At 41.1% G+C, this 25,733-nt stretch overlaps 1 protein-coding gene across 3 annotated transcripts in view; it reads left to right on the top strand.

Moving 5' to 3' along the window:
• Positions 1 to 4,152: 4,152 nt before the first annotated feature.
• Positions 4,153 to 25,733, top strand: part of gask1a (golgi associated kinase 1A) — a 38,631-nt gene continuing 17,050 nt past the window's right edge. For all 3 annotated transcript variants that reach the window (XM_054621862.1, XM_054621863.1, XM_054621861.1), the window contains exons 1-2: positions 4,153 to 4,602; positions 23,712 to 24,797. In XM_054621862.1, the coding sequence (XP_054477837.1) occupies positions 4,600 to 4,602; positions 23,712 to 24,797 (1,089 nt within the window). In that variant the 5' untranslated portion in view covers positions 4,153 to 4,599. The remainder of the gene's footprint in view (positions 4,603 to 23,711; positions 24,798 to 25,733) is intronic.

Below are 25,733 nucleotides of genomic sequence, written 5' to 3'. Positions count from 1 at the left end.
GATCAGCAGAAACAATAAAAAAAAACTGAAAAATGAGGGCAGCGACAGCTGAACAACAGAGTGTGTGAACAAACTGTCATGGTTGTAAACGTCTTGGCTGGGGTTTCCCCAGACCTATCAGAGCGTTAAATTATCTTTACCCCTGCAGACTTAAAGTATCTGATCATGGTGAAAATATGCGTTTGTGAAACACGGCCCCATTTGTTATCTCTGACCTCTGACTGTGACTCATGGTGTTGTAGGTTTAAGGTGGGTGTTTCTGCAGATTCTACTGAAACTGGCCCCGACCAGCTGCCGATCCTGCAACAAGACGGTTATATATTCTCTGCAGTGTCGACAAGGAAGTGTTTGATGTATTTCTCACATGTTAAAGATTTCTGGGTCTCCTCACACACTCAACACAGTATTGGGAATTAAAAGGGACACCACAAAGCAGTTAGGAAAAGTGTAAAGGACATTGAGCTGTTATCTGTGGTCATTTGACAATACAAAAAAAGCGATTGTAATTACTTGTTATACAGAAGAAAGTGGATGCAGCTTCAGAAATAAACTGCATGCTAGTTAGCTAGGTAGCAATTGTCGATCTTCAGAGCAGTGAGGCAGAGTGTCCATGAGACCAAGCAAGCCACCAGCCGCCATTTGGCTTATTTTTTCGTACACAGTGTAACATGACAGCATGGTGGCCCTTTACGTTAGCTAGCATGGTGGAATTAGCAAGCTAGCTAATTTAGCTAGTATAGTGGAATCAGCAAGTTGGGTCAGTTAACTAGCTAGCCTGCTAATTTCACCATGCTTTAATGCTACATTGGTTACAGAAATGGGCCAAACAAAGTCACTCATCCTACAATAGCGATGTGCTTTCCCCGGCTGTGACAATAATGTGTGGATGAAGCGCTGAGTTGTTAAACATCACTTTTGCTCGCACTCGCACTCTCACTCTGGCTCTCTACGCTTCGTAACCTCACTTTATAGTTTAAGTCCTTAATTCCGTGAATTGCTATCAATCAATTTAGTTATATACAGAAGTTAGCCTGCTGCAACGGTTGCCATGTCTACGATACAATAAAAATGGCTGCCACTTTGAACATCCAGCTACGTTGATTCAAACAGGAATGTCCGCTCTACTTCGTTTTCCCGCTAAGCTACGGTTTTAATAGAACATTACAGGGAATACAGCAGGGTAGATGTTCACTCTCACAAACTCTGCTCTGAATACAGTAAATGAATGTAGTGTGAATGCGGCAGTTTGCTGGTGCAGTTCCAGACTGCTGATAATGTACAGTAGTGTAAAGCTGGAGGAATGCTGCCAGGGAACAAAGCTCTCACTGTGAGGCAGGGGAAATATCTATCTCTATCTGCCTCTCTGTGGTTGGAAATATTCTCCCTCTGTCCTCCATAAAGCCCACAGTGCAGCTTGACAGAATGGAATGATGCAGTACAAGTGAGCACACACATGTACTGTGCATGAAGCCACTTGAATACTCAATTGGACGTGCTTTCTGCTAAACAAAAAAAAAGAATTAGCTGCTTGGGTTTTCACACACACACACACACACACACACACACACACACACACACACACACACACACACACACACACACACACTCAGAGTCCTGTCAAGTGGATCTTTTATTGAGGCTGAAATGTCACACAGTGAGACCCGCGGGGGTCGCGTGGCTGTGGGGGTCAGGGTGAGGGGTCAGAGGTCAGAGGTCAGCAGAGTTAGATGAAGCAGCTGATTGTACAGTGGTACAGTAGTCCTGAACATAAGGAATGAGTGAGTCGGCGGCGAGGCAGCGGAGAGGCAGAAAGGTCAGAGAACAGAGGAGGGTGATAAGATGGGCTTTGTGCTATCACACACACACGCTACATCTAATTACCTAATTCTTTGCGCACACACTTGCAACGCTTGGTAATGTCAACTTATCTTGTGTTTTGTCGTGTTTTGGTGCGCTGTAGTTGGTTGACTTTTGAACATGCAAAATAGGTATGCACTGTGGACATCAAATGATAATATACATAAAGACAGCAGCCCCTAAGTCATATGAAACTGTTAAATAACTGTTTTATCATGACAGAACATTCCTGGTCTAGTATTTAGGTTTAAACACAGTTTTTTCTACACAGAGAAACTGTTGACAAGGCCTCCCATAGACTGCAACACAAATAGGTTTTAATGATTCGGAAGTACAGATAACGGGGGTTGGTGTAGGTGTTGTATTAAAGTTGCATTGTTTTCTTGGGTCAGGATTTGATCATTGTTTATTCCTAAACGACCACATCAAAAGACATGTGGGTGACTCTTTTCAGGAGGTTTGGTGGTTTTTTTATTGCTTTCAAAAGTGTTCATGGATTTGATTTAAAAAAACATACCAACATCGCCACCTGCAGGCAATTGTTTTTCAACACATCTTTTTAATGTGTCTTTTTATTGCACAACAGAACAAGAAGAAGGTTATAAACAATCACTCTGGGAAGGAGTATAGGGTGAATGGACGATTAAAGTTTTTTTTATTAATAAATAATGCAATTAATATATCTTTTATAAATAATGCAATGAATACATTTTTATAAATAAAGACAACATATAATTAAATTTCGTACCAAGGGAAAGGTGCAAGATGCATGAAATTATTATTAAGTTTTCCAAGATGTTCCTGGTGCTGTTTCACATTGAGATAAATTTCTTGTTGTTGTTGTATCTCATAATTCTGACTATTCCTTTTGTCATTCCTTACATTTAATCTATTTCCTTTCTTTTCGTGGCAGAAATGTGCTTCTCTATTTTCATTGGGTTTTGCAGTATGGAACATTGATGTACATCAAAAGCATTAGTTATGTAAAAGTCAATAATTCGGCTGTGAGAAGAATATTTTCCTCAACTTGTTCACGGAATCATGATAACTTTGATGGATGTGTGTGTGTGTGTGTGTGTGTGTGTGTGTGTGTGTGTGTGTGTGTGTGTGTGTGTGTGTGTGTGTGTGTGTGTGTGTGTGTGTGTGGGTGGGTGGGTCAGCACGAGTTAGGTAACTTATTATTTTGCAAAACCTGACTTCCAACTGTATTTGCTGCATATGACAAACACCCAGTGATGTAAACAGACATAGAAAAGACAAAAGACAATGGCTTTTTTGAACACAAGAGGGCGCCCTCAACCCTCTAAAGACTCCGTACAGTATGTGGGCCCCAACTTGCAGAGGTCTTTATACAGTTCTATGCATTTGCTAAAACAGAATCTATGAAACCAGGGCCCTTTTTTACAAATGCTATCCACAAAAAAAATCCAAAACAAATAGCCAGAATACTAAATATCTTACATCTCTTGAAAAGTAGTCCAACCTCATTAGAATTATACAAACTCTTCTAAAAAATGAAATTTTGCATGACAACTTTACACACAAACACAACATATGCTAAGTGTAAAACGCAATTATCGTTAGTCGTTGCCGTCTTTTATTGGTAGCATGATATAAAAACAGATTATGAACACAAACGCATTGTGTTCATTCTCAATACTCATATACTCATAACAGTATCAGACCCTACAGGCAAAAGCATTTTGAGAGTTGGTGCTATTTTGCTTCCATAACATGTCTTCTTTCATAATATAAGGAAGGAAACATACAAATTTAGGTGTTTAATTTACTAGACTTTTTCTATAATTTGACCAAAGTTAGCATTAGATAATGCCCCATTTGCATATTGAGACTTAAAATGTCATAAAACTTGTAATACAAGAAATAATTGTAAGAAAATATTGAAAAGTAAGACACCGGGCAAGGTTCATGGTGATATCTGTTCACCTGTAGTGTCACTTCTTAACTGAAGAAGACATGAACAATGTGTATGTCTTTTATTGTAATCAAAATACAGTATATTACAATTACATTCCTCTAACTCTGTCTCTATGGTTCACACCAAAGAGCAAAACGTGAATCCTATTTATAGTGCTCAAGCTCTGATTTCTAACTTCAGGTGTTTTCTGACAACCGAATGTGATGTGATTTTCTTTTCGTTTTTTCAGAATATGTTTGCAAACAAAACTTCCCCTTCTTGATTTCCAACAACTTAATATTTAACATGAATGTTTGTATCAGTATGCCATTGCAGTATTTGTAACCTCTCTGGCGATAGTAGTCTGTGTTATTCTGTGTCTTGAGTTTTCTGCCAGCTGGGAGAGACGTTACGGTGAGGAGGAGGAGGAGGAGGAGGAGGAGGGAGGGAAGGACTTCTCACATTTCACTGAGCAGACGGCGTCCCTCCTGTAAACACTGGGGGCTTTTACTTTGAAATAAGCTTTCCCAGACGCTCGCGAGGAGCAGTGCGTTCCCCTTGGGAGAGGGGAGGCTGGGCTCGAGACAGCCCTGTCGATCGAGTTAAAAAGCCCGTATCGAATGCAGCGACCGTGTGGAAATGTTACCTGTGCAAACTTTTTTTTACCGTTACACATTGTACTGAGTTAGTTCAACTGCGCGGCTACAACTTCAGGACCACCGGCTGTCCAGCGTGTTCAGTGCGGAGCTCCATCAACGTCCAGTCGACGGGATGTCCGTGAGTTAAATGCCGAAGTGGAATGCACTCTGCCGGGGACATGCACCATGGTGAGACTGTGTTTCTTTTAATTTAATGCTAACGTGTCCCCTTCAGCCGTGCAGCCGGAAACGAGCCGCAACAGTTTGAGTCAATATTTTCTTACAATTATTTCTTGTATTACAAGTTTTATGACATTTTAAGTCTCAATATGCAAATGGGGCATTATCTAATGCTAACTTTGGTCAAGTCTAGTAAATTAAACACCTAAATTTGTATGTTTCCTTCCTTATATTATGAAAGAAGACATGTTATGGAAGCAAAATAGCACCAACTCTCAAAATGCTTTTGCCTGTAGGGTCTGATACTGTTATGAGTATATGAGTATTGAGAATGAACACAATGCGTTTGTGTTCATAATCTGTTTTTATATCATGCTACCAATAAAAGACGGCAACGACTAACGATAATTGCGTTTTACACTTAGCATATGTTGTGTTTGTGTGTAAAGTTGTCATGCAAAATTTCATTTTTTAGAAGAGTTTGTACAATTCTAATGAGGTTGGACTACTTTTCAAGAGATGTAAGATATTTAGTATTCTGGCTATTTGTTTTGGATTTTTTTTGTGGATAGCATTTGTAAAAAAGGGCCCTGGTTTCATAGATTCTGTTTTAGCAAATGCATAGAACTGTATAAAGACCTCTGCAAGTTCAGCTGATAAAGTGCTGAGTAGACAGATCCAGGACCTGTAGCATGCGAGGTTCAGTTATGACAAAGTTCAACGTGTATTCTAGTATGTTTCCTCTCTGTCCTATTGTTGTCACAGCATAGACACCGTGCAATTTAGCTCATCAAGCAAGATTATATACCACCTAAGAATATTCCATTATTACAAGTATTAAGATCCTTAACTTCAATACAAAGTTGAACCACCTTAACAAAAAATGTAAATGTACCCAACTGCAAGTGTATGTACTTAAAGTATCAAAGTAAAAGTACTTCTTCTGCAAAAAGAAATGGCCTAAAGTGATGATGTATTTCATTGTGAGGTTCCTTAAGCAGCATATTACTGTAGTAGGTGGTCAAGGTGGAACTTTCTAGCAAAAGTGCATTTTCTGGTCGCAGCTTCCCATTTTTTTAATCACAGCCAATCTTCAGATCAAAGGATTAATTGAGAAAATAATGGGCATTTTTATTGACAATAACAATAATTGCAAGTTTGGGTCCCACTGTGTCAGTAAATCTAGATGGATGAGTCTTCTTAAATGAGCAATGTAAATAGAGGGAATGGTAACTAATGAAAGGAAAGGAAAGGAAATGAACTCACCGGATGACTTTATGCAAATGGGTAATTCAATGAAATAATATATGAGTCAAGTCATAAATCACTGTCGTCTGGTATTTTGCATTCTGCCAAGTCTTTTGTGAACTTTGGAAAATAGCTGTGTCGGCAGGTCAGAACAGAGCTTTCATATCTCCTGACTATCGGGCGTCTTTCAGGCAGTCGCTATAGTCTCACATTTCAAATTGGTTCCATATGCAGAGCGGACAGGCTCCTGGTTTGAACTGCCACACGGAAAGCAAGAGGAAAACTCTCTGCCCATTCTTCTCTTGCTTATTTCAAAAAAAAAAAAAAAAAAAAATTCCTCCTCTCCTTTCCTTTTCTCTTCTTTTTCCTGATCTCGTGTTTTATCTAGTTTGGACATTCCTGACTAAACGTTCATTCAACAAAGTGACAGAAGGATGGAAATGTGGATGCTGTGTTTTACAATCACTGCTATCTTTCCGCTTAAAGTTTGTAGTACTTGTTTGAAACACAACAGTCCAAGTCCTGCAGATCTGGGGGAATTCGATGCTGGGCACTCGATACCCTCCAGACCCACAGGATAGTCAGTCTTATGTAGTTTTAACACCAGGGACTGCTGCTCATTGTGTTCTCAGCTGTGCTTTCCTGTTCCTTTGCTCCACGTCTATGTCTGCGTGGAGAGAACAGAGGGCAGACAAGCTGTAACTGATTGGAGGGATTGGAGTCTGCATGCCCACACACACTCCCTTCAATTTTGAAAATGAGAGGAGTGCGGTTTGTATCCACAGAGTCAATTAACCTTCCTGTTTTCTCTACTCTCTCTCTCTCACACACACACACACACACACACACACACAAACACACCACAACTATGTCCGAACCAGGCGGCACTAGGACCCAGAGCTCTGCAGGACCTCTGAAATCAGTTGTGAACTCCAGGGGTGTGATGATTCACAAATAAGAATTGGATCACGAATAAGATGGATCTAAATGTAGTGTGTACTGGTCGAAGGCCCGATTCTAAAGTTATAATACGTTTGAACAAAACTTTTGCTGCTTGTTCTGCACTGCCTCTTTGCTCTCTTCAAAAGGTCAACGCCAGGCAGCAAGCTCCAGTTCTGCTGAGTGAGGCCAATGAGAAAGTGCCTTAAACTTGCAGTCTCTCTATTGACCATCAGGGGGCGACTCCTCCGGTTTCAAAATGAAGTCTGGTTGTATAGAAGTCTATGAGAAAATGACTCTACTTCTCTCTTGATTTATTACCTCAGTAAACATTGTAAACATGAGTTTATGGTCTCAATCTCTAGTTTCAAGTCTTCTTCAACACATCATGATGTTCATTTAGTAAATGATGGTCCATTTAGAGTCAAATAGACCATACAGCAGAGTATGCTTTGGGCTGGCTTACTGTGATTGACAGGCGGCATGCTATTACCAGAGCCGTATACGGTGTCTCTACGTCACTCCTCTGCATTCCAAATATGGTAACTTCTGTTCATTGGTTGCAAAAGCTAAGATGGCGACGGTCAAAACAGCAGTCCAACTGTTGACATCACGACAATACGTCCTGTTCTTAAATACAGTCTAGAGTCAACGCAAGGTTCGCTTTGCAAAGATCGGGAATTGCAACGTAATAAAGGGCTAAGACGACTTATTGTCTTCCATTTTTTTCCCTGTGCCATGACAAAAATACTTGAGTTTCAGTTATCTTTTATGAAATATATCTATTTGAAGGTAAGCAATGAGAATTGGCCCATTTAAATGTATTGTGAAAGGAATGGCTACATCAAACAAGAACTGTATCAGCTTGCGTCGTATCGAAACACACCGAATAGCTCAGTTTTCTAATGTCCCTGATGAGGGAGAGATGCTCCAGATGCTCCAAATGCTCCGAAGCAGTGACCGTTGCCATGGTAATCAATGTCCAAATCAGTATTCAAATGCATTGTATTTGTTTGTTGGTGGTTTTTCTTATGCTTTGTGTCGGGGTCCTGCTCACAATCACAGGGTTCAATTAAGTAATGACCGTATAGTGCTGTTTGTTGATCCATAGACAGACAGTCTCAACACAGACAGGTATTATTTTAACCTGTATGTTGGCATAGTCTACAGTCTAATCATTTAGTTATTTGTTTATAGGTCTACATGTGAGCACATTTGTTTTCATGGGCTATCGCTGTAAGTTATCTAATGCGATTGTAGCACATTTGGTAGCCGTTTTCTTTGGCTGTGCTCCACCAAAGAGATTCTTAGTTGAATAAAACGCAAATTATATTAATCGATTAGTTTGTTTAATAGACAGATCTGTTAAACCGAGTTCCTCCACAGACATTCACTCAAAAGCATACTTTTCAGTCTTATATTTACCAGAGATAAGTCATTTAGCATAAAAAAACAACATAAAAAACAACCTATCAACTGATGAAAGACTAAAACAACCGATTAGTCGACTAAGCCACCAGATTTTTGTCCTCATCTCTCATCAGACAAAAATAATAAAGTATGATAAAAGTAAATAATGGCCGCTAGTTAGAGGAAAGTTGACCTGCCACGAGAGAAAAAACTCTTTTCATTAAAAAACATACACACACATACTTACACACACATAAACGCGCTCACAGCAGCTCCTCTTTTAATCATTTATTATGGATATTATATGTGCAGAAGCAAACATACCTGCATGACATTCAGTTCACTGAACAAAGTCATTTTGAATTACAGGGAGCCTCATTATCAACCAGGTTTCTGGGTATAATTACAGATTTCCGCCTGACGGACGGCCCTAATGCGTGCACCTTAACCAAACACACAACCTCCTGCACACACACACACACATGCACACAAACACACTCATTTACGTATGGATACACCCTCCCACTTGCGCCCTGTTGCATTGTGAATGACCCGTGAAATCTCAGCTCCCGTCACCTGCGTATGTGAAGCGTCACCGACAAATGACTGGAGGGTAAACTAGAGCAGCTTTACCACATGGCCAACGACTCCTGCATGGAGTCATTAAAGGCAGCATTATTGGAAGCAACATGTAGTCGGTTGATTTTTAGTAACGTGATCGAGATAAGCATGAGGAAGATTAACATGTTTGAGCAGGAGACATGCTTCAGGATGATCGGCTACAGGCAAAGTGTGTTTACATGCACTGAACCAGGTTAACCTGTTGTGTCCTTTACAACTTTTGAGACAAATGCGCTACAAATTTAAATCATTGTACAACTGGAGTCTATGATTATAAAAACACGGCAGGGAGACTTGTGTTGTCACGATACTACTTTGGTTCAATACGTTGAAAAATGGCATGATTGCCCCTATTGTTGATATCACAAAGAAAAATTGACGCAACATTGCGAGCGTAAAATGTTTTTTATTCAAAAAGATGAATAGGAGTGTGTGTGTGTGTGTGCCTTCTGTAGTTTTATATTTTATTTAAAAAACAACTGAAATTAATTTAGGTTCATTTGAATTTAATCAATGTTTTAAGTGTGAAATATCTTTTTACTTTTGTTTTCTTAAAATATATGGTTTTCATTTGATTTAACTTCAATAACAATATGTTTCACTGCTATTTTTCATTTTTTGCTAATTGATATAGTTACTATAGTAACACTGAAACCAACACACACAGGAGGTTTTGGTTTGTAGGTTATAATGGAGTTAAGATTCCTTAAATACCCCAAAATATATCTTACTTGCCACAGTTGAATTGCCTCAGGACATTCTTCTCTCTAGTGTCATGCTTGCTCCTCCCAAAAAATACTAAGAAAAATAACAACAAACTATATAAAGCAGGTAAATCAAGGTTTTATAACGTTTTCATTAAATCAATATATACCCTGTTTAAGCCCCCATCCTGCCAGCCCTCGTGTTTACTTGACATGTTAAGGGTATGAGGAAGCAAGTAAACCAGTCAGTTAATGTTAGAAGTGAATAAAAAGATGCCTAGCAAGCACATTTTACAACAGCAGCAGCAAAGGAGTCTGTTATTTCTGTGTCTGTGTGTGTAGAACAAATACGTTGCTTCTGTGTGAAGCTTTGTGGCGTAGGCTTGGTTCTGTACAAAGACCAACAGCACTGAGGACAATAAGAAGGATCTCATGGTCGTTTGAGTGTCTTCAGAGGTGCTTTGCCTCCCACTCAATATGCCACGAGTACAGTAGTGAATTGGGCTGCAAATTAACCCACGACTGGCGCTAATCTGTGCTAGTCTAAAACAAAAATAAATCGGTCACATTGAATATATACTTTACATTATTTTATTCATAACCATATAACCTGTAAAGTTATTGTTTAAATGTACATTGCAAATTTGTTCGCTTATCTTTGAAATCATCTCGGGTCTCCCCACCGGTGGAAAACCAGCCTCAGTTAGAAGATCCTGTTGAAGTCTAGAGACTTTGGTGACCCCTGACTTTTCCTCCTATGCCACCATCAGGTGATATTTGGTCACTTATCCTCCAGAGATTCATGACCTCCCCAGGGTTAACTCTATTAACTCTGGAGATAGCCCAACTAAGCTCCACCATCAGGTCACCATTTTCCCATGTTGGATTTATGACCAAATATCTGCAAAACTATTGGCAATCCCATAGACCTCGGTTGTACGATGCTTTTAGTGATCATTAATATGTTAACTAAGATGTTTTACAAACTAAAAAGTCTGCTCAGAGTCAAATAGGCTTGTGCCTGTTGGCGAACTATTGTATATAGACAATTGGAATAATGATCGATGATTGCTTTTTCCTCTGCTGATATCAAGCCGATATGAACTAACTTTGTTATCAGAACTAAGATGTTATGTAAATAATATTAATGCCAACAAGTTTTCAGTTTCATATCCATGGATCTGAAGCCTGTTTAAATGTGGTCTGAGTGATCAGATCTCAATGAGTCCTGGATACATTCACACCTGTACATAAAGCTGTCCACTTCTAAGACGCATGTATATGCCAGGTGTGAACATGGTCTAAGTTAGACATGGATGGTTAATAGTTCTGCAAAGGCAAAGGTACAGTAGATTCCAGAACCCAATAAAGCAGCAATGGTGAACTGGAGCCACTGACCCTCTAAATGTACTGCTTTTCCAGTCTCAGACTAAGAAGTAAAGAAGTTGTGGTTCTGGCAGCTATGATAGTCTTCCTTTTTATCTAGACTTTAGATTTGGCAGCTGTTCAGATTTTACTGTGTTTCTTGTGTGTCAGCAAATTATTTTGAAATGGCTTTGGTTATCTTTTGGCCACGACGTCTCTCAGCAAATGTTCTCGCTCACGCTGCACCTTCATTTTAGGAGAATGGAATGTGCAATCGGGAACAGATTCAAGCACACGTGCACTCCCATTGCAGCCATATGGAGCGAGGTTTTTATTGTGCCACGGAGTAATTACTTTCAGAGCTGTGATTTGATGTCTTGGCTTCATTCTACACACAGAGCTGAGGAGCATAAAGCACTGCATCCTTTATTCCTTTGCCAAAGGAAAAGGAATAAAATCAAGTCTGTTCACTCATCACAAATCTTTTGGACACAGCTTTTTCAAGATGCGATTGGTTTGGCACTCCGAACAGAAAGAGATGTTTAGTGGCTGCATGCGGTACACATTTTATTCTGAGGGAGCTCTCGGAAAATGGGAAACAGTTGAGGGCAGTGGAAAATGATATGTTTAAAAATAACAGAAAAACACCACTCCACAGAAACAAAAGAGCGGGACAATTAAATGAATCACCACATCAGTCCAATGTAAGGTATATTATAAATCTTGAGCTAGAAAATCCTTAGTTTTATGTATATTATACGTATTGCATATAACTTTGAAATGTTTTATTTGATATCATTTACATGTGGTTTCTATATGTGGTTGCCCGATTTCCAATCAATATGAATTTAGTCTTACCTAAATGCAGTGATGCTTTGTTCCAATTCCAATGTATTTTTCCGCTGTATCCAGTAGCCGTTTCAAATTATTACTAATTATTAATATCTGCTTAAAATACATTTTATAAGTACAGTCTGTAGGATCAGTTTCACAAGCGTTTTGGAGAACTACGGTGGCCTTCAGGCTTAAAAACGTGAAAGTCTCTCTCTCTCTCTAGAGCCGGTGTTTGGTTTGTCCGTTCTAGACTACTGCATAAACATGGCGGTGAAGAAGACCCGCTCCTTATGTAGATATGAAGGGATCATTCTAAGCTAAGTTATGAGTATTCCATTCTATTTCTGCTAATAGATCCCTTGAAATGCTCCACACCAGTCATTTAATGTTTTGGAAACCAGACATATATAATTTATGTACACAATAAACAATAATGGGCCTAACAGAGAGCCTTGGGGAACCCCACAAGTAACTTCAATAGTTATGAGTTTTATTTATTTAAACATTTTGATATCTAGTTTTTAATTCCATACTAATTTCTTCACCAATAAGCCATGGTCAATAGTCTCATTTGTTATGTTTGTTTAGATGCAGAAGAACTGTATATTCATTATTTTTAATGCAAATATGGGTTTACCACACACTCAATGTTTCATTTTTAACCAGAGACATGTCAACTTCACCCTTGTCCGTGCACTTCTTCTTCCTCTTAATTTTTTTTTGCCAATGTCAACAAATTATTTTTCATCAGTGCCTCTTATAAACATGGAATGTGTATTTACATTAATAACATTTATTACGACTCCATCTCTACTGCTCAGCGTATGGACCACCTCAGCCAAAATAGGTCCACCATTAACACATTTTTTAAAAAAAAAGATTTAAATAATCTTCAACCAAGTCCATATCATTACTAGTTGTATTATTCTTTGTCAGGAAATGTGCTGGATAGCCCTCTTTTCCAGCAACATTTAAAACAATGTAATTCAGCACTTTCCATGTATTATTAATTAACTATAATTATTCACTTTTCTGCATCTTTTAATACCTGTCTTGTTTGACTCTTCTGGGCTTTAGAAATTCTGTATATATTTTACATTTTGCAAGTATTTCAACAAATTTCTGTTTCCTTTATAACTAAAGGACAATATTTATCATAAAGAGCAGTTATTATGGTCTACGTAGTAGACCTTTTTCCAATATTCTTTCATCAACTCTCCTTTAAAATAATGATTTGCACCTTGTGTTTTGTGTCTCATTAGTTTTGTAAGTTTTAACTTCAGAATTGGTCTTCTCAGTATCAGAAGACCTTAGATTTCGTGTGCCTGGAAGTTTTAGCTTTAGTGGTGTCCTATTTTGTTCTTTACTCCTCGTTCTCTTTGCTGGTCAGTGTTGAGCCGAGCTGTTTTCAATCGTCAGCATTACATCCTTATAGCGTAGTTGTGGGCTGCCGGTTTTCTTCTTGCCAGATTGAATGGATCAGTGTAGAGAATATCCAAACCGGTGATCTAGATTTGGAGTTTTCCTCTTCAGGGCACAAGAAGCCTGGTTAAGGTGTATGAAGGCCCTGTGTGGTCCAGGCAGCAGTGCTGCCACCTCGGCCTCCCTCTCGTGATCCAAAAGAACTGTGAACCCATACATTTGGTGCCAGCTTAGCTGCAGGAGTTGCCAGAACAATGCAGTGGGTGCTATTTGTCCCATCGGTGGGGAAGGTAATTTAGAGTAAATGGTACTCTCTTAACTTTCCGAATAGCTTGCCCTACACTGGTATTAAGCCATTTTTTTAACAATTCATGTTGACCTCTGTTATGATCATTATTTTCAGCTACCTTTATAAAGTGGCTGATTGTCCCCAGCTACCTTTAAAAACACACACACACACACACACACACACACACACACACACACACACACACACACACACACACACACACACACACACACACACACAGAGTAACTGACAAATAATCAAATTACAGAATGTGCACAAGCATGTATGAAGTGCACACACAGGAAAATAATGCACAGAAACGCTCCCTTCAGGAACACACCAGTTGGCCGGTCAGGCTTGTCAGCAGGAGATTGCCAGATTGCCCGCTGTCACACTCGAGAATCTCAACCGACGCGTGATGGCAGACAGGTCACCATAGAGGCAGACACACACACACACACACACACACACACACACACACACACACACACACACACACACACACACACACACACACACACACACACACACACATAGTTACAAAACAATGCATGGCAGCTGCAACCACACAAACGGAACAAAAAAAAGTTATTTCTAGATTTTTTCCTTACAGGCTTACTGACTGAAGAATACTTTTAAAAGAAAAGACCCAGTTAGAGAAAATTTCCTCAAGCAAAGGTCCAGATAATCAGAATGTCTAACTCACATTTGATGGTTTAAAAAAGAAACAGTTTAAAAAAGAAACGCTCCTTCAAAATGTAATAATTCTCAATAATTTATCGGTATTAAGTCCCTTACAGCAGTGTTTCCAAAACATTTTATCTGTGGACTCACTAATAAAAAATGACAAACCATCGCAACCCAATTCACATTAGGCCTTATCTATAAATCATGAGAAAATACTTGTGCGTAATGACTATTAGCATGTACGCTTGACTTTTATATTAGATTCAATGTTATGAGTATGCTCGGTTATCAGAACAGTACGAACATTAAGACTCCCTCATGTGGTTCAAAGGTGTACTGCAGATAAAATGCTGAATAAAATGTATGTAACGATGTACGCTCTCCTTCAACCCACCTGTGGGTAGTTACCTCTGAGCAAGCTGCTAAGTTGGTGGTTAATTAGAGTAGTGAGAATGAACCAAAGATGTGGGTTGTAAAACCAAAACATGAACTGAAAGATGACACGAAACAATGCCATGAGTTAAATGGCAGTCATCACTTATATGTACATTTAATATTGATGTGTGTGTGTAAATGTAAATTCAGAACGTCTAACCTCAGCAGTGCTGCCACCTGGGTCAAAGTTACACCATTAATAAATCTGTGTGAGAGGATATTGATAATTTATAACAACATTATTTTTAATCATTCATGGCTTGTGACTGACAGGAATGGTTCATATATGTGCTCACGGTGCAAAATCTTCATGCAGAGGACTGGCACAAAAGAGTTAATAAAAGGTGAATATTATTATCACATATCAACATCACCAAGTTAACTTTATACAGAATGCATTCATTATTATCTATTCCATCCCTGCATACCCCTATGTATTTGAATAATATGAATATATTTAATGTTACCTGTAAAAGGTTGGAGGACAGGTCAAAGGTGAACGGAGATGCAGGCCTCTCCTGGTCTGAGTGTCCCAGTAGAAGCTCCATGTTACCTCCTTAGTTTCTCATTACCAAGGTAAAAGCTAGTGGAGTCCAAGAACAGTTGAGGCGCTATCTTACACCAGTTGTCATTATTACACCCAGCGCCCACGATGATGTTTAAATGAAGTGTGGTCGGGGGCATTGTTGGCACATCGCTATCTTGAGGCAGCAGAAAGCCATTGGGCAAATAAATGGCGGAGTATTTTTAAACTGCTTTTACACACACAGGGACGCATGGCAGCGGTGCATTTGCTCATGTGCAGTCAAATGGGGTTGTTGTAAGGACAGAGGATTGGGAGACCAAGAGCCACATACCTATTCCTTCCCTCCCTCCACAAAAAAAAAAACCGTTAACATTAATTGAGCACCACCCATTAAATGGACAGTGACATCTAGTAAATGTAGTGCCCTCCTTATCGGTAAACAGAATATTATACTCATCAATATAATAATCCCGGGGGTTGTACTGAATAATTGAAGGCTTTCAGGCTTCATTCATAATGTTGACATTCAAATTCTAAATTAAAACATTTAAATGCTGCACAGCTTTTTTTTCAAATCCCTGGAGGCACACCTGCCTGTTAAAGGGACTGGAAGGTTCCACTGGTTGGCGTTATGCCCAAAATACTCCCATGAGACTAAGACTAAGACTAAGCCCCCTTAGAGTATGTGTTTGGCCATTTAAAACAATAGGTGTTGCTTTCTGTGTGTTCGGGCCCACATAGAACCATTAGCATTGTTGTTGACTTGCATACCTCTGTCTATTTATGGCAACCCTTAGTTAAAGTATGGCTGTGGTGGATGGACATTTATAAAGGATGTAAAGGACGAGGTAAAGTAGTGTGTAGTTAGTGATTAACATGTATGAGAAGGGGAGCACATGGGTTGAATGTTTGGACGCTTCTCCTGGGCATTAAGTCCACAGTTAACATCAGGAAAGAACCATTGATTTAAGAATGTACAGTAGAACATTGAAAAACGACGATGGTACCCTTTTTCTCCAAAGATAAGCTCTTTATTAGAAACATTTTACCTTCGTCAAAAAGAAGACCCCCGTCTGATTTAATAATTGTCCGATTTTACCTTTGCGATTTCCCCCGATGGCTGCCGTCTAGAGCAGAAAGTTGCTGACAGGAGAGCAGGAGAGCAGGACAGAGGACCGCTCTTGTTTCACCCAAACAGGAAGAGCAGTGTTAGGTTTCTTCTTCAGAGAGCGTCACTGTGTGGAAATCATTAGATACATTTGCAGGACGGTATTGAAATACATAAATCACATTGCATCGTACATGGAAATGTCTTCAAGCACACACAGGCCTGAGTCCATACTGCCAGCTTTCATACTGAATGCTTACCAATGCTTTTGCTTGTCCACATGTGTAACTGCCTACATGTATCAGTTCCAGCTGTGTGATCCTGTGCGTGTTTGTGTGTGCACGCTCATATCCCATCGTTTATATTACTTCAGCTGCTCCACGACTCATTGATGTGTTCGTCAGCCTCAGGCATGTTTGCCCTGGGCTAGTACATTATTACTTCCTTCCTTTCTCCGCCCTAGCTTTCATATATTGATAGCACTCCTCTTGTCCTCTTATAAACGCAAACTGTGTCACTGGGGTCAGACCCTGGGATGCATTGTGCCTTTTAAGCCTCACGCTGCATGTGTGGTGCAAAAAAATGGCAGTTTATTAAGTCTTAAGAGAATACGTCACCCGTAAAAAGGCTATTTGTATATATATATATATAATGTAACCTCGTGTTACCTTGAGTTCTCAAAGGAAACTTTACACTTTACCACTGCCCTAATGTTGTTAAGATTGTCACCTGTAAATCATAATGTATAAAAATGATATAAATGTGCGGAGAAGGATTCAGTAGTATTTGCGGATTTTCCTCTCAGACCTCCGTACAGATTATATTACTTATTGCAAAACCTATACTTAAAATACAGGCATTTTTTAAATGAGGTGAAGGTGAAGACACAATCTTTCACTGTCACCTCCTCTTTTCTTTCCTTTTTCAGCGCTCTCATTTTGGTCCATGTAGAAACACTGAATGGCCTCTGTAGATGGCTGGACTCATTCATTTATCATCTTTGGCACGTTGTCGTCGTCCTCGGACTCAAACGCAGCAGCTAACCAGTTGAGCAGTTGCTGAGTGCATTCCACGTCCTGGTGCGTCAGTTTGCTTTAGTTTCTTTGCCTTTGCATTTGTTTTATCTTTCTCACATCCTCGCCCCTGTGCTCTTCTCTGTACTGCAAGAGAGAGAGAGAGAGGGGGGGGTCTGACTGCTTTCATTAAGGTCCCCTCTCAACTGACAGGCCGGTGATGACAGCTGAGGGACACACACCCACACACACATACACACATACACACACTGTTTAGATGTGCTTTTTGCCCTGTTTTTCGTCTTGTTCCACAAACACCCACATCACTTTTTGTTCTCAATAAATTACATTAATTTTTTTTATCTTAAGAAATAAAACATTTCGGGCATATTGCACAATGAATATGTTTAGAGGCATATTTCATTCTTCCTTTCTGTCTTTCATTTTCCAAATCCTTTTTAGGTGGTGTTTGAAAGGTTCAATCTGCACTGAAAGGGAAAACAAATTATAATAACAAAATCTCTTCTTCCTCTTGCCAAACAAATAGTTCACCAGGCTACACTGATGAGTCATCATCTCTTACATTGTGTTTTTAATACAGCCAAACACACAACTGAGTTGTTCTCAGTGACATTTTCTTCTCTGCCCCAACGAGGAACAAGTTCAAAACTGAATCCCTGCTAGGTTGACATCTTTGCTCTCTCTCTCTTTCAATATTGGTAACATTTTAATATATCATATACTTTGCTTTGTGACCAACTACCTGACACCTGAACTAATGACATTGCCAACAGCTACGGCTGTGCTTTTTGTTCAATGCTAATTAGCAAATGTTAGCATACACACAAGCTAATCTAACATGTTGGACATGGCAAACATTATCTGCTTAACAATAGCATGTTAACATTTTCAATGTGGGCATGTTAGCATGCAGCTTCTGAGAGAAGCTAGACCCACGGTCATCATGTTTTCCATACATCTGCAGTTAAACATCCCCAAAAGTATGTGTATGTTTGTGTATTTTTTAAATTTCTAAAATTAAATTTAAATTAGATTACATTTACATGTCAAATCACAATCTGGGAACTAAACAGTTGCCTCTTTTATCTAAATATTGCGACATAAATGTGATCTGGCAATAATCGACAAATAACCCTTTAAATGTATTAAAAAATGTAAATAGCACTCTGTTGTTTGTTTTGAAATGGGGAAAGTGTCATGAACATTTAAAAAAAATGCTGATAGAAAAATATGTAGAAATGTTGATACGAAGCATATTTTTGGTCACTGGTTTGCACAAACGTACAATGCCAACGTTATCATTCTACCGACTGGGTTGGACTGACACGTCTCTTTCACGGGACATTGTTTCTCCCATTTGTCTCTCTTTCTGTCTCTGCTATACACATGGACACACATACAGACTGTCTCTCAGACTGAGTAAAGACAATCTGTGTTAACTGATTATTCTCTGAGTCTGTGGATCCTGTTTGATCCAGTCAGAGAGATGCTCTTTGTGTGTGTTGTGTGTGTGTGTGTGAGTGTGTGAGTGTGTGAGTGAGTGAGTGAGTGAGTGAGTGAGTGAGTGAGTGAGTGAGTGAGTGAGTGAGTGTTATGTTGGTATTTGTGTGTGTGTGCAAGCTGGTAATTGAAGCAGAGACCTTTTGACCTCATACATTTCAAACATAATTCCAGCTTTGATGGCTCTATTAAGCCAGTGTTGACTAACGGCTCATTCTAGCTGCATTGAGCTAGAATGATCTGCTTCTTATCATTCATATGGTGTTAAACAGACTCTCTGGCATGTATTTACCTGTCAGTACAACATAACCTCTCTGCTTTTTTGTCTCTGACCTCAGTTTTCTCTGTTATGCACATTTTTTGACATACAGAATAGATTCTAAAACACTTAATATCTGTTCCAACGAAGTTAGAAATTGCTTCATGAAGACTGAAGCTAATAGCAGTCACACAATATTCAAACATCCTTAGTAGGGTAGGATATTATCATAGACAAGTACCTACACTCTGATTCTGTTATGTGGCGTACGCTCTAACCAGGCGACAACCTCTGATTCTGAAAAGTATAGCCAGTGCTCAAGTGCCATTAAACTTGCATTCTTTCTAATGTCCATCAGGGGGCGACTCCTCTGGTTGTATAGAAGTCAATGAGAAAATGACTCTACTTCTAACTTGATTTATTCCATCAGTAAACATTGTAAACATGAGTTAATGGTCTCAATCTCTAGATTCAAGTCTTCTTCAATACAGCATGATGTTCATTTGGTAAATTATGATCCGTTTAGAGTCAAATAGACCATAAAGCAGAGTATGCTCTGGGGCGGGGCTAGCTTATGATTGACAAGTCGCTACCACAGCTGTGTCCAGTCTGGGAATTGTCCATGTTCTCGTCTTTGAACTTTCAATTTTCACAGTGTTTTTTTCAGTTCATGAATGTTCATTAATAGTAACATTTTGCTCACCTTAGACTGTTTTATTCAGCGTTCATTTGTACTGAGTTCCATACGCTCTCTTCACTTCTGATTGCAAGAAAACTAAATGGCAACAGTAAAAAAAACAAGATGGCGACTGTCAAGAAGAAAGATGGCGACAGTCAAAAAGCAAGATGGCTCGAGGCTACAAAACTGTTACCCACAAACCAAAGGGTGGCGTCACGGTGACTATGTCCACTTCTCATATACCATCTATGGCTGTAACCATCTGCTATCGAGGTTCTCCTGCCTTCAACTTTTTCACGGATCAAGGGTTCCCCGATCCCAACAGCCCTGTTCTGTCATGCCAATAAAAAATCTCATATATGAGATGGTGTAAAGAGACGGTGTTCCTCCTTTTCTCCCGAGGCTAGCTGGCTAGCTGCAGCACCTGTTGCATGTCTCAACCTGACGCCCTCAGCAGGAGGAGAAGGAAATGTAAAAAGAGAAAGGTATAGAAAGAGCTGTCAGACAGATAGAAAAACACCTAGCCTGTCGGAGCGGGCAGGAGGTTATCAGGGGGAAGATGTGTATCGTATGTATATACAGTGTGTGATTGTGAGTGTGTGGAGTAGAGAGCTTTCATCAGAGCTGCACAGTGGAGGCAGAAAAAGAGGGAGGAACAAATACTGTCAGGACGAAAGAACTTGGAGAGATAACAAAAGAAAAAAATGTCTTTAGCTTGCCAGTAATAGTGTCATTTTTCTTTTTGAAGGAACACAGAAAAATGTTACAATAAATTAGACCCTGTAACCTGTGTTTTAAAGGCAACTGAAAGCCCAGAGAGAGAGAGAGAGAGAGTGTGTGTGTGTCTGTGTCTATTAACCCACAGCTCTTCTGGAGCCGCTGTTTGTGGTTTCGCAGTGTTTTCTTTTTAAGTATTTATTCTGCAGGTCAAAGTGCACGGTGGCATAGTCTAAACAGTCAACCACATCACATGAAACATATACAGCGTGTCCTTGCGAGTGGGTCTCCAGCTGCGTCCACTACGTCTCTGCGTTGACCTCTGGCTTTGGCCTGGTTGCGTGCGGTGTGTTAACCACAGAGAGGTGTTGAAGGTGACGGGGGTATCAACAACACACTCTCCCGCTGACACATTCACGCCAAGCAACACAGAGCTGCACGCGCTCGGTCGCTTAATAGCGTGCTCAGCCGAAACATCCGATACAAGCGAGGGGGGGTGGGTGTAAAAGGAGGGACGGCATGCCGCTGGGGGTAAACCAGTGAAGCGCTAATGAGTTAATGCGCGGTGACTTGTGTGTTTGTTTCCTTGATAATAGCGGTGGTGTTCTCATGTCAGGTCTCAGCATGAGGCCGATTTATGTTTTTATTAACACGTTGGATCTTGGCGAGAGTTGTTGCAGCAGCTTTAAAGAGGAGACATTTTCAGGTTCATACTTGTATTTTGGCTTTCTGATAGAAAATGTTTACACACTTAATTTTCTCACACTGTCTGCCTGCATATACTTGTACGCACAGTTAGTCTGAAACGCTTCATTTTAAACCCTGTCTTTTTAAGCCCCACTCCAGAAAAAGCCCAGTCTGCTCCGATTGGTCAATGTTTCTGGTCTATTGCATCTGTGCTGCAGCACAGGAAACCACTGTAACAGGGTTTAGCTGCATTTCTGCCATAAATATCGGAATATGCTACCAGAGCTGTATACGGCGTCCCTACGTCACTCCTCCACAGTCCAAAAATGGTCACTTCAGTTCGCTGGTTGCAAAAATCCAAGATGGCGACGGCCAAAATACAAAACTCGATACTTCAAAACGGCAGTCCATAAACCAATGGGTGACTTCATGATAGCTACGTCCACTTCTTATATACAGTCTATGGCTCCGATGTGTTTCCGGTCTTCCGTGTCATGTGCAGGCGGATTGATTGCAGCAACCAGGGAACCACTCCTATCATGAACATCGCCGCAATAACGGCTTCTGAAACGAAAAGATTCGAGAAATTAGCATCATCTGCATCAAAGATTACAGGGTTCTGTACCCACCAACCAAAAATAATAAAACAAATAAAATACAGACATGTTTTTCTCACAGTATCTACAGATGAATCTACACACAGACTTATATATGCACACAGTGATGCATGCAGGAAGCGCTTTTATATTTAGCTGTTCACACCACATTTCTCAACGCCGATCAACAAGCTCCTCGGCCCCTCTCTCTTTCTCTCTGTCCATTCAATGTAAGCAAGTTTGCTCAAATGTTAGTAGAGACAATTCTCACAAAGTTGTGGAAGGGGAACAAAAAAAAATCCCATTTGAGAAGCTTGAGCCAATAAAAGTTTGGCATTTTTTGCTTAAAACAATGGATTGATCGTCTTAGTAGCTGCCTATTCATTTTCTCTGCACCTGATTAACTGAGCAATTGACTAATCGATCTTGTGTCCTCACAATTAAGGTAAACAAATTCAAGCTGAATGAGGCAGTCGTGCAGATTTGCTGTGAAACCCTGCGTTGTGAAATAAATAGATAAGAAGCCTTTTGGAGGTCAGTGGAGGCTGTCAACCCTCCTCGGCAACGATCCCACTCATTCAGTGTAATGCTCCAAAGCCTCACACTAAACGCACCAGTGATTCACTGACGTCCAATTGCTCCGTGCAGCACCTTTGATCGATCGCAGACCGATTAGTATTCATTGGGATCCCTCACACAAAGTACTGTTAGCAGACGTCCACCTTGAGCTATCCTTCATCAGCACTGCGGCACCATTCACTGTAGCGTATTAAAACACGGTTAAATATATATATATATATATATGTGTATGACCGTGAAACACATTAGTAAATGTATAAGTGTATGCGTGTCAGGCTCTCTCGGTGCTTAGGCTGCCAGCACAGGGAGCCTCCCGGTCCAGGGGAGGAATAATGGGATCCTTTCACAGGTGGAGGGATCCGGGAATGTAGTTAAGATGGGGAAGACGTCTCAAGGGTCCGAAACATTCCTCCGCTCACCGTTCGCCTAAATGGGGGAGGACAGGGAGGGGAGAGCAGTGGGTTATCTGGGTCACCCTGGTGGGAAAATGAAAACTTTTCACCTATATGGCTTTTACTTATACAAGGCCTTAACACAGTGCTATTCTCAGGGCCGATCATGTCGTTTTGGCACTGTTCCAATTCCCTGGAATGAAAGGAAGCTTCTTTGTAGAAGCTCTCAGTTTTTCTTTTACTGTTTATCTTTCCACTGAACATAAAGGGCCACCCTGTCTGCAGGGGTGCCAGCCTTTCCTCTGACAATTTGATGTGTTGTTTCTGCTCAGACGGTTGCCGTCACACGGGACAAGTGTCCCTATAGATGCAAACACAAACCCTGGAACACCCTGACAATAATTCTTAACGTCGGTTTTATTATTTGGTCTCACGGAGCTGCAATTTGGCTGCCTCTGTTCGACTCCACAGTAAATAAAGGGCAGGGTTTTTCAATTTCTATAGCAAAAATCACTTTCACACAGCCTCCAGTGAGTGTACAGTAAGCAATATTAAGGTTGGTGACAGGCCTTTTTTTTCTCCCCTTGCTGCTGCAGCACTGAATTACTGGCACGCCACAATCGCATTGGTCTCGGACGGATAAGCCCAATCTTGCTGTGAGCTACTGGAAACACAGAGTCGGCCGACACGCGCTTTGTATTCCTGCCGCTCCCATATTCAGATTTGCGCAGCGTAAACAGGATGTTTCAGCTCTGCTCACCGCTTTGTCACCAAAATCCCTGATTTAGTCTCTCATTTCCATTTTTAGGGAAAAAAAACACTCAAACTGACGGAGCAGAATAATGCGACACAGCACAGTTTATTTTTTTCTCTTCTCCCTTTCCCATTGCACACTTGCTTCCCACATGCCTTGTGGCCAAGAGAGTGCAGCCTTGGGTTAGTTAACCCCGCAGGAATCTGAGCGTCCCCATTCTCTGTAGCTGAAATGCTATCTTTGCAATTTATGGTACCACTCCATCATAATCACGGCTCTGTTGGTCTCCCTCTAACTTGTCTTTCTTTCTTTCTATTTTTTCCTTCCTCCCAGGCCTGGCGAGCGTGGTTGAAACTCTGCTGCGGTCAAAAGTGGCTGCTCCTCCTCTCCCCCCTCGTCCTCCTCTTCCTCGCCATCTCCGTGATGACGACGACTCTCCCCCTCCCCTTGCACGATGTCGACTGGCGGTCCTCCCGAGCCCTGAACTCCGCCGGTGAGTTCCGGCCCAGGCGCAAAGTCGTGGGGCACCCTCCGGCCGCTGACGCCCACAGCAAGGCCTGGAAATCCGGTGCCGGAGGAGAGCCATCTAAAAGTTTGGCGCAAGCGGAGGCTCTCATGGAAGCCGCTGGCTACGACAAAAACAGCATAAAAGAGAGGAGGAATGAACACAAAAACAAAGGCATCGCCTCCAAAAGAAAGGAGACGAAGGGCGCCACCAGGCACCCAAACAGTCATCAGCATCCCCGTCTCCCTGAGATTAGAGTCAACAACACAAGGCCAAAGCATAGAATTAAGCCAAGCAACCACAACGCTGTGGTGAAGCACACTGTGCAGACCTACATTCATCTTGAAAGGGGTAAATCCACAGCAGCACGGATCCCTGCTCCAGCACTCGGTCTAATGAATGGCAGACTGGCTGCAGACAGACACGTGGACGGATGGCACAGGAATGCAGACTCCCACATACATGGTGGTCGTGCAAGTGCAAAGCCAGCTGAGCATCACCAGGCTTTGGGAAAACACAGACATGCAGCAAAGCACTTTGGGAAATCTGACAAAGTCGGTAAGGAGCACAAGGCTGTGAAAAAGCCCTCAAGGGATCTAAAGAACCAGCATAATCCTTCGGAGGATCACTTTGAAGAGAGGGGGAATCCAGGGTCACCAGACCGTAGGAAGGCTTTGTTAGCCATGAAGGCAGAGGACGGCGGCTGGTGTCGGAGCTTCAGGGACCAGGACTTTCCAGACGGCGACCGCAGGGGGATCAGGATTAGTCCTGATCTCCGGCCTCTCCCCTGGCTCAGCCAGGATGACATCCAGAAGATGGAGCTCCTAGCTGAGGGGGAGCCGGTCAGCAAGAACAGGGTGCCCGCACACGGACAGGTGATCCAAGTGGCGCTGGATCCTCCTGCACACCAGCAGGTACGCTGATTTGAATTACATGGACGGGAGATGACTTTTAAATGTCACACAATTTAGATGGATGGGTTCTTTTTCAAACAATTAATCTCCAAACCACAAACACTGAGCGTACGCTCTGTGCTGAACCACTGTTGACATGTATCCTATAGAGCAGACTGGACATCCTTAAAGGCTCATTGTGTAGCATGTTGGTGGGATCTATTGGCAGAAATGGAATATCAGAATCAGAATAAGTGTACAATCAGCTGAAACTAGGAGTCTTTGTGTGTCCGTTACCTTGGAATGAGCCCCTTCATATCTACATAGGTAGCGGGTCGTCTTCACAGAGTGGACCCGCTACCATGTCGCACGGCCAAGTTTCTAGAGCAGCCCAGAACGGACAAACCAAACACTGCCACTAGAGAGAGAGCCTGTCATGATTTACTACTGTACTGCCATTCACTGTCTGACTTCAATTGATCCTTAAGTAGTGTTTTTATGGTGAGGAGGACCTTTTAGCAAGGCAAATGGCGTCCCTGGGGTTTTGCACCACGTTACGGTAGTCTTGATAAAGGAAGAGATTATCTGCAAATCAAACATGTTCATCACAAACTTCTTTCCACAAGATATCATGTAACGGGATGAGGCTGCTTGTTGCAGACTTTAAAGGCTGATGATATTCTATAATTTTCTTATTATCAGCAAATCCAATGAAAAAATTTAACCAGTTATGTGCGATTGTTAATCAACAAAAATCTGTCTGTTCAAAGCCTGATTCATCTTATTGCCCTGTGTCACTGAGCCCCACTGTTGCGCTGGGATGACATGTGTCATCACTGCGATCAACATGGGCTCTGTAGTTCATTATGACTCAATCCCACGTACACCGTCCTGCTGGCAGCAATTAATCTGTCAAACAGCTACTGGGCGTTAACATAGCAGCTATTTGACTCCCAT

This window comes from Anoplopoma fimbria, chromosome 20 (assembly GCF_027596085.1).
Source record: "Anoplopoma fimbria isolate UVic2021 breed Golden Eagle Sablefish chromosome 20, Afim_UVic_2022, whole genome shotgun sequence".
Classification (NCBI taxonomy): Eukaryota; Metazoa; Chordata; class Actinopteri; order Perciformes; family Anoplopomatidae; genus Anoplopoma; species Anoplopoma fimbria.
This window is presented reverse-complemented; position numbering and strand designations above follow the sequence as displayed.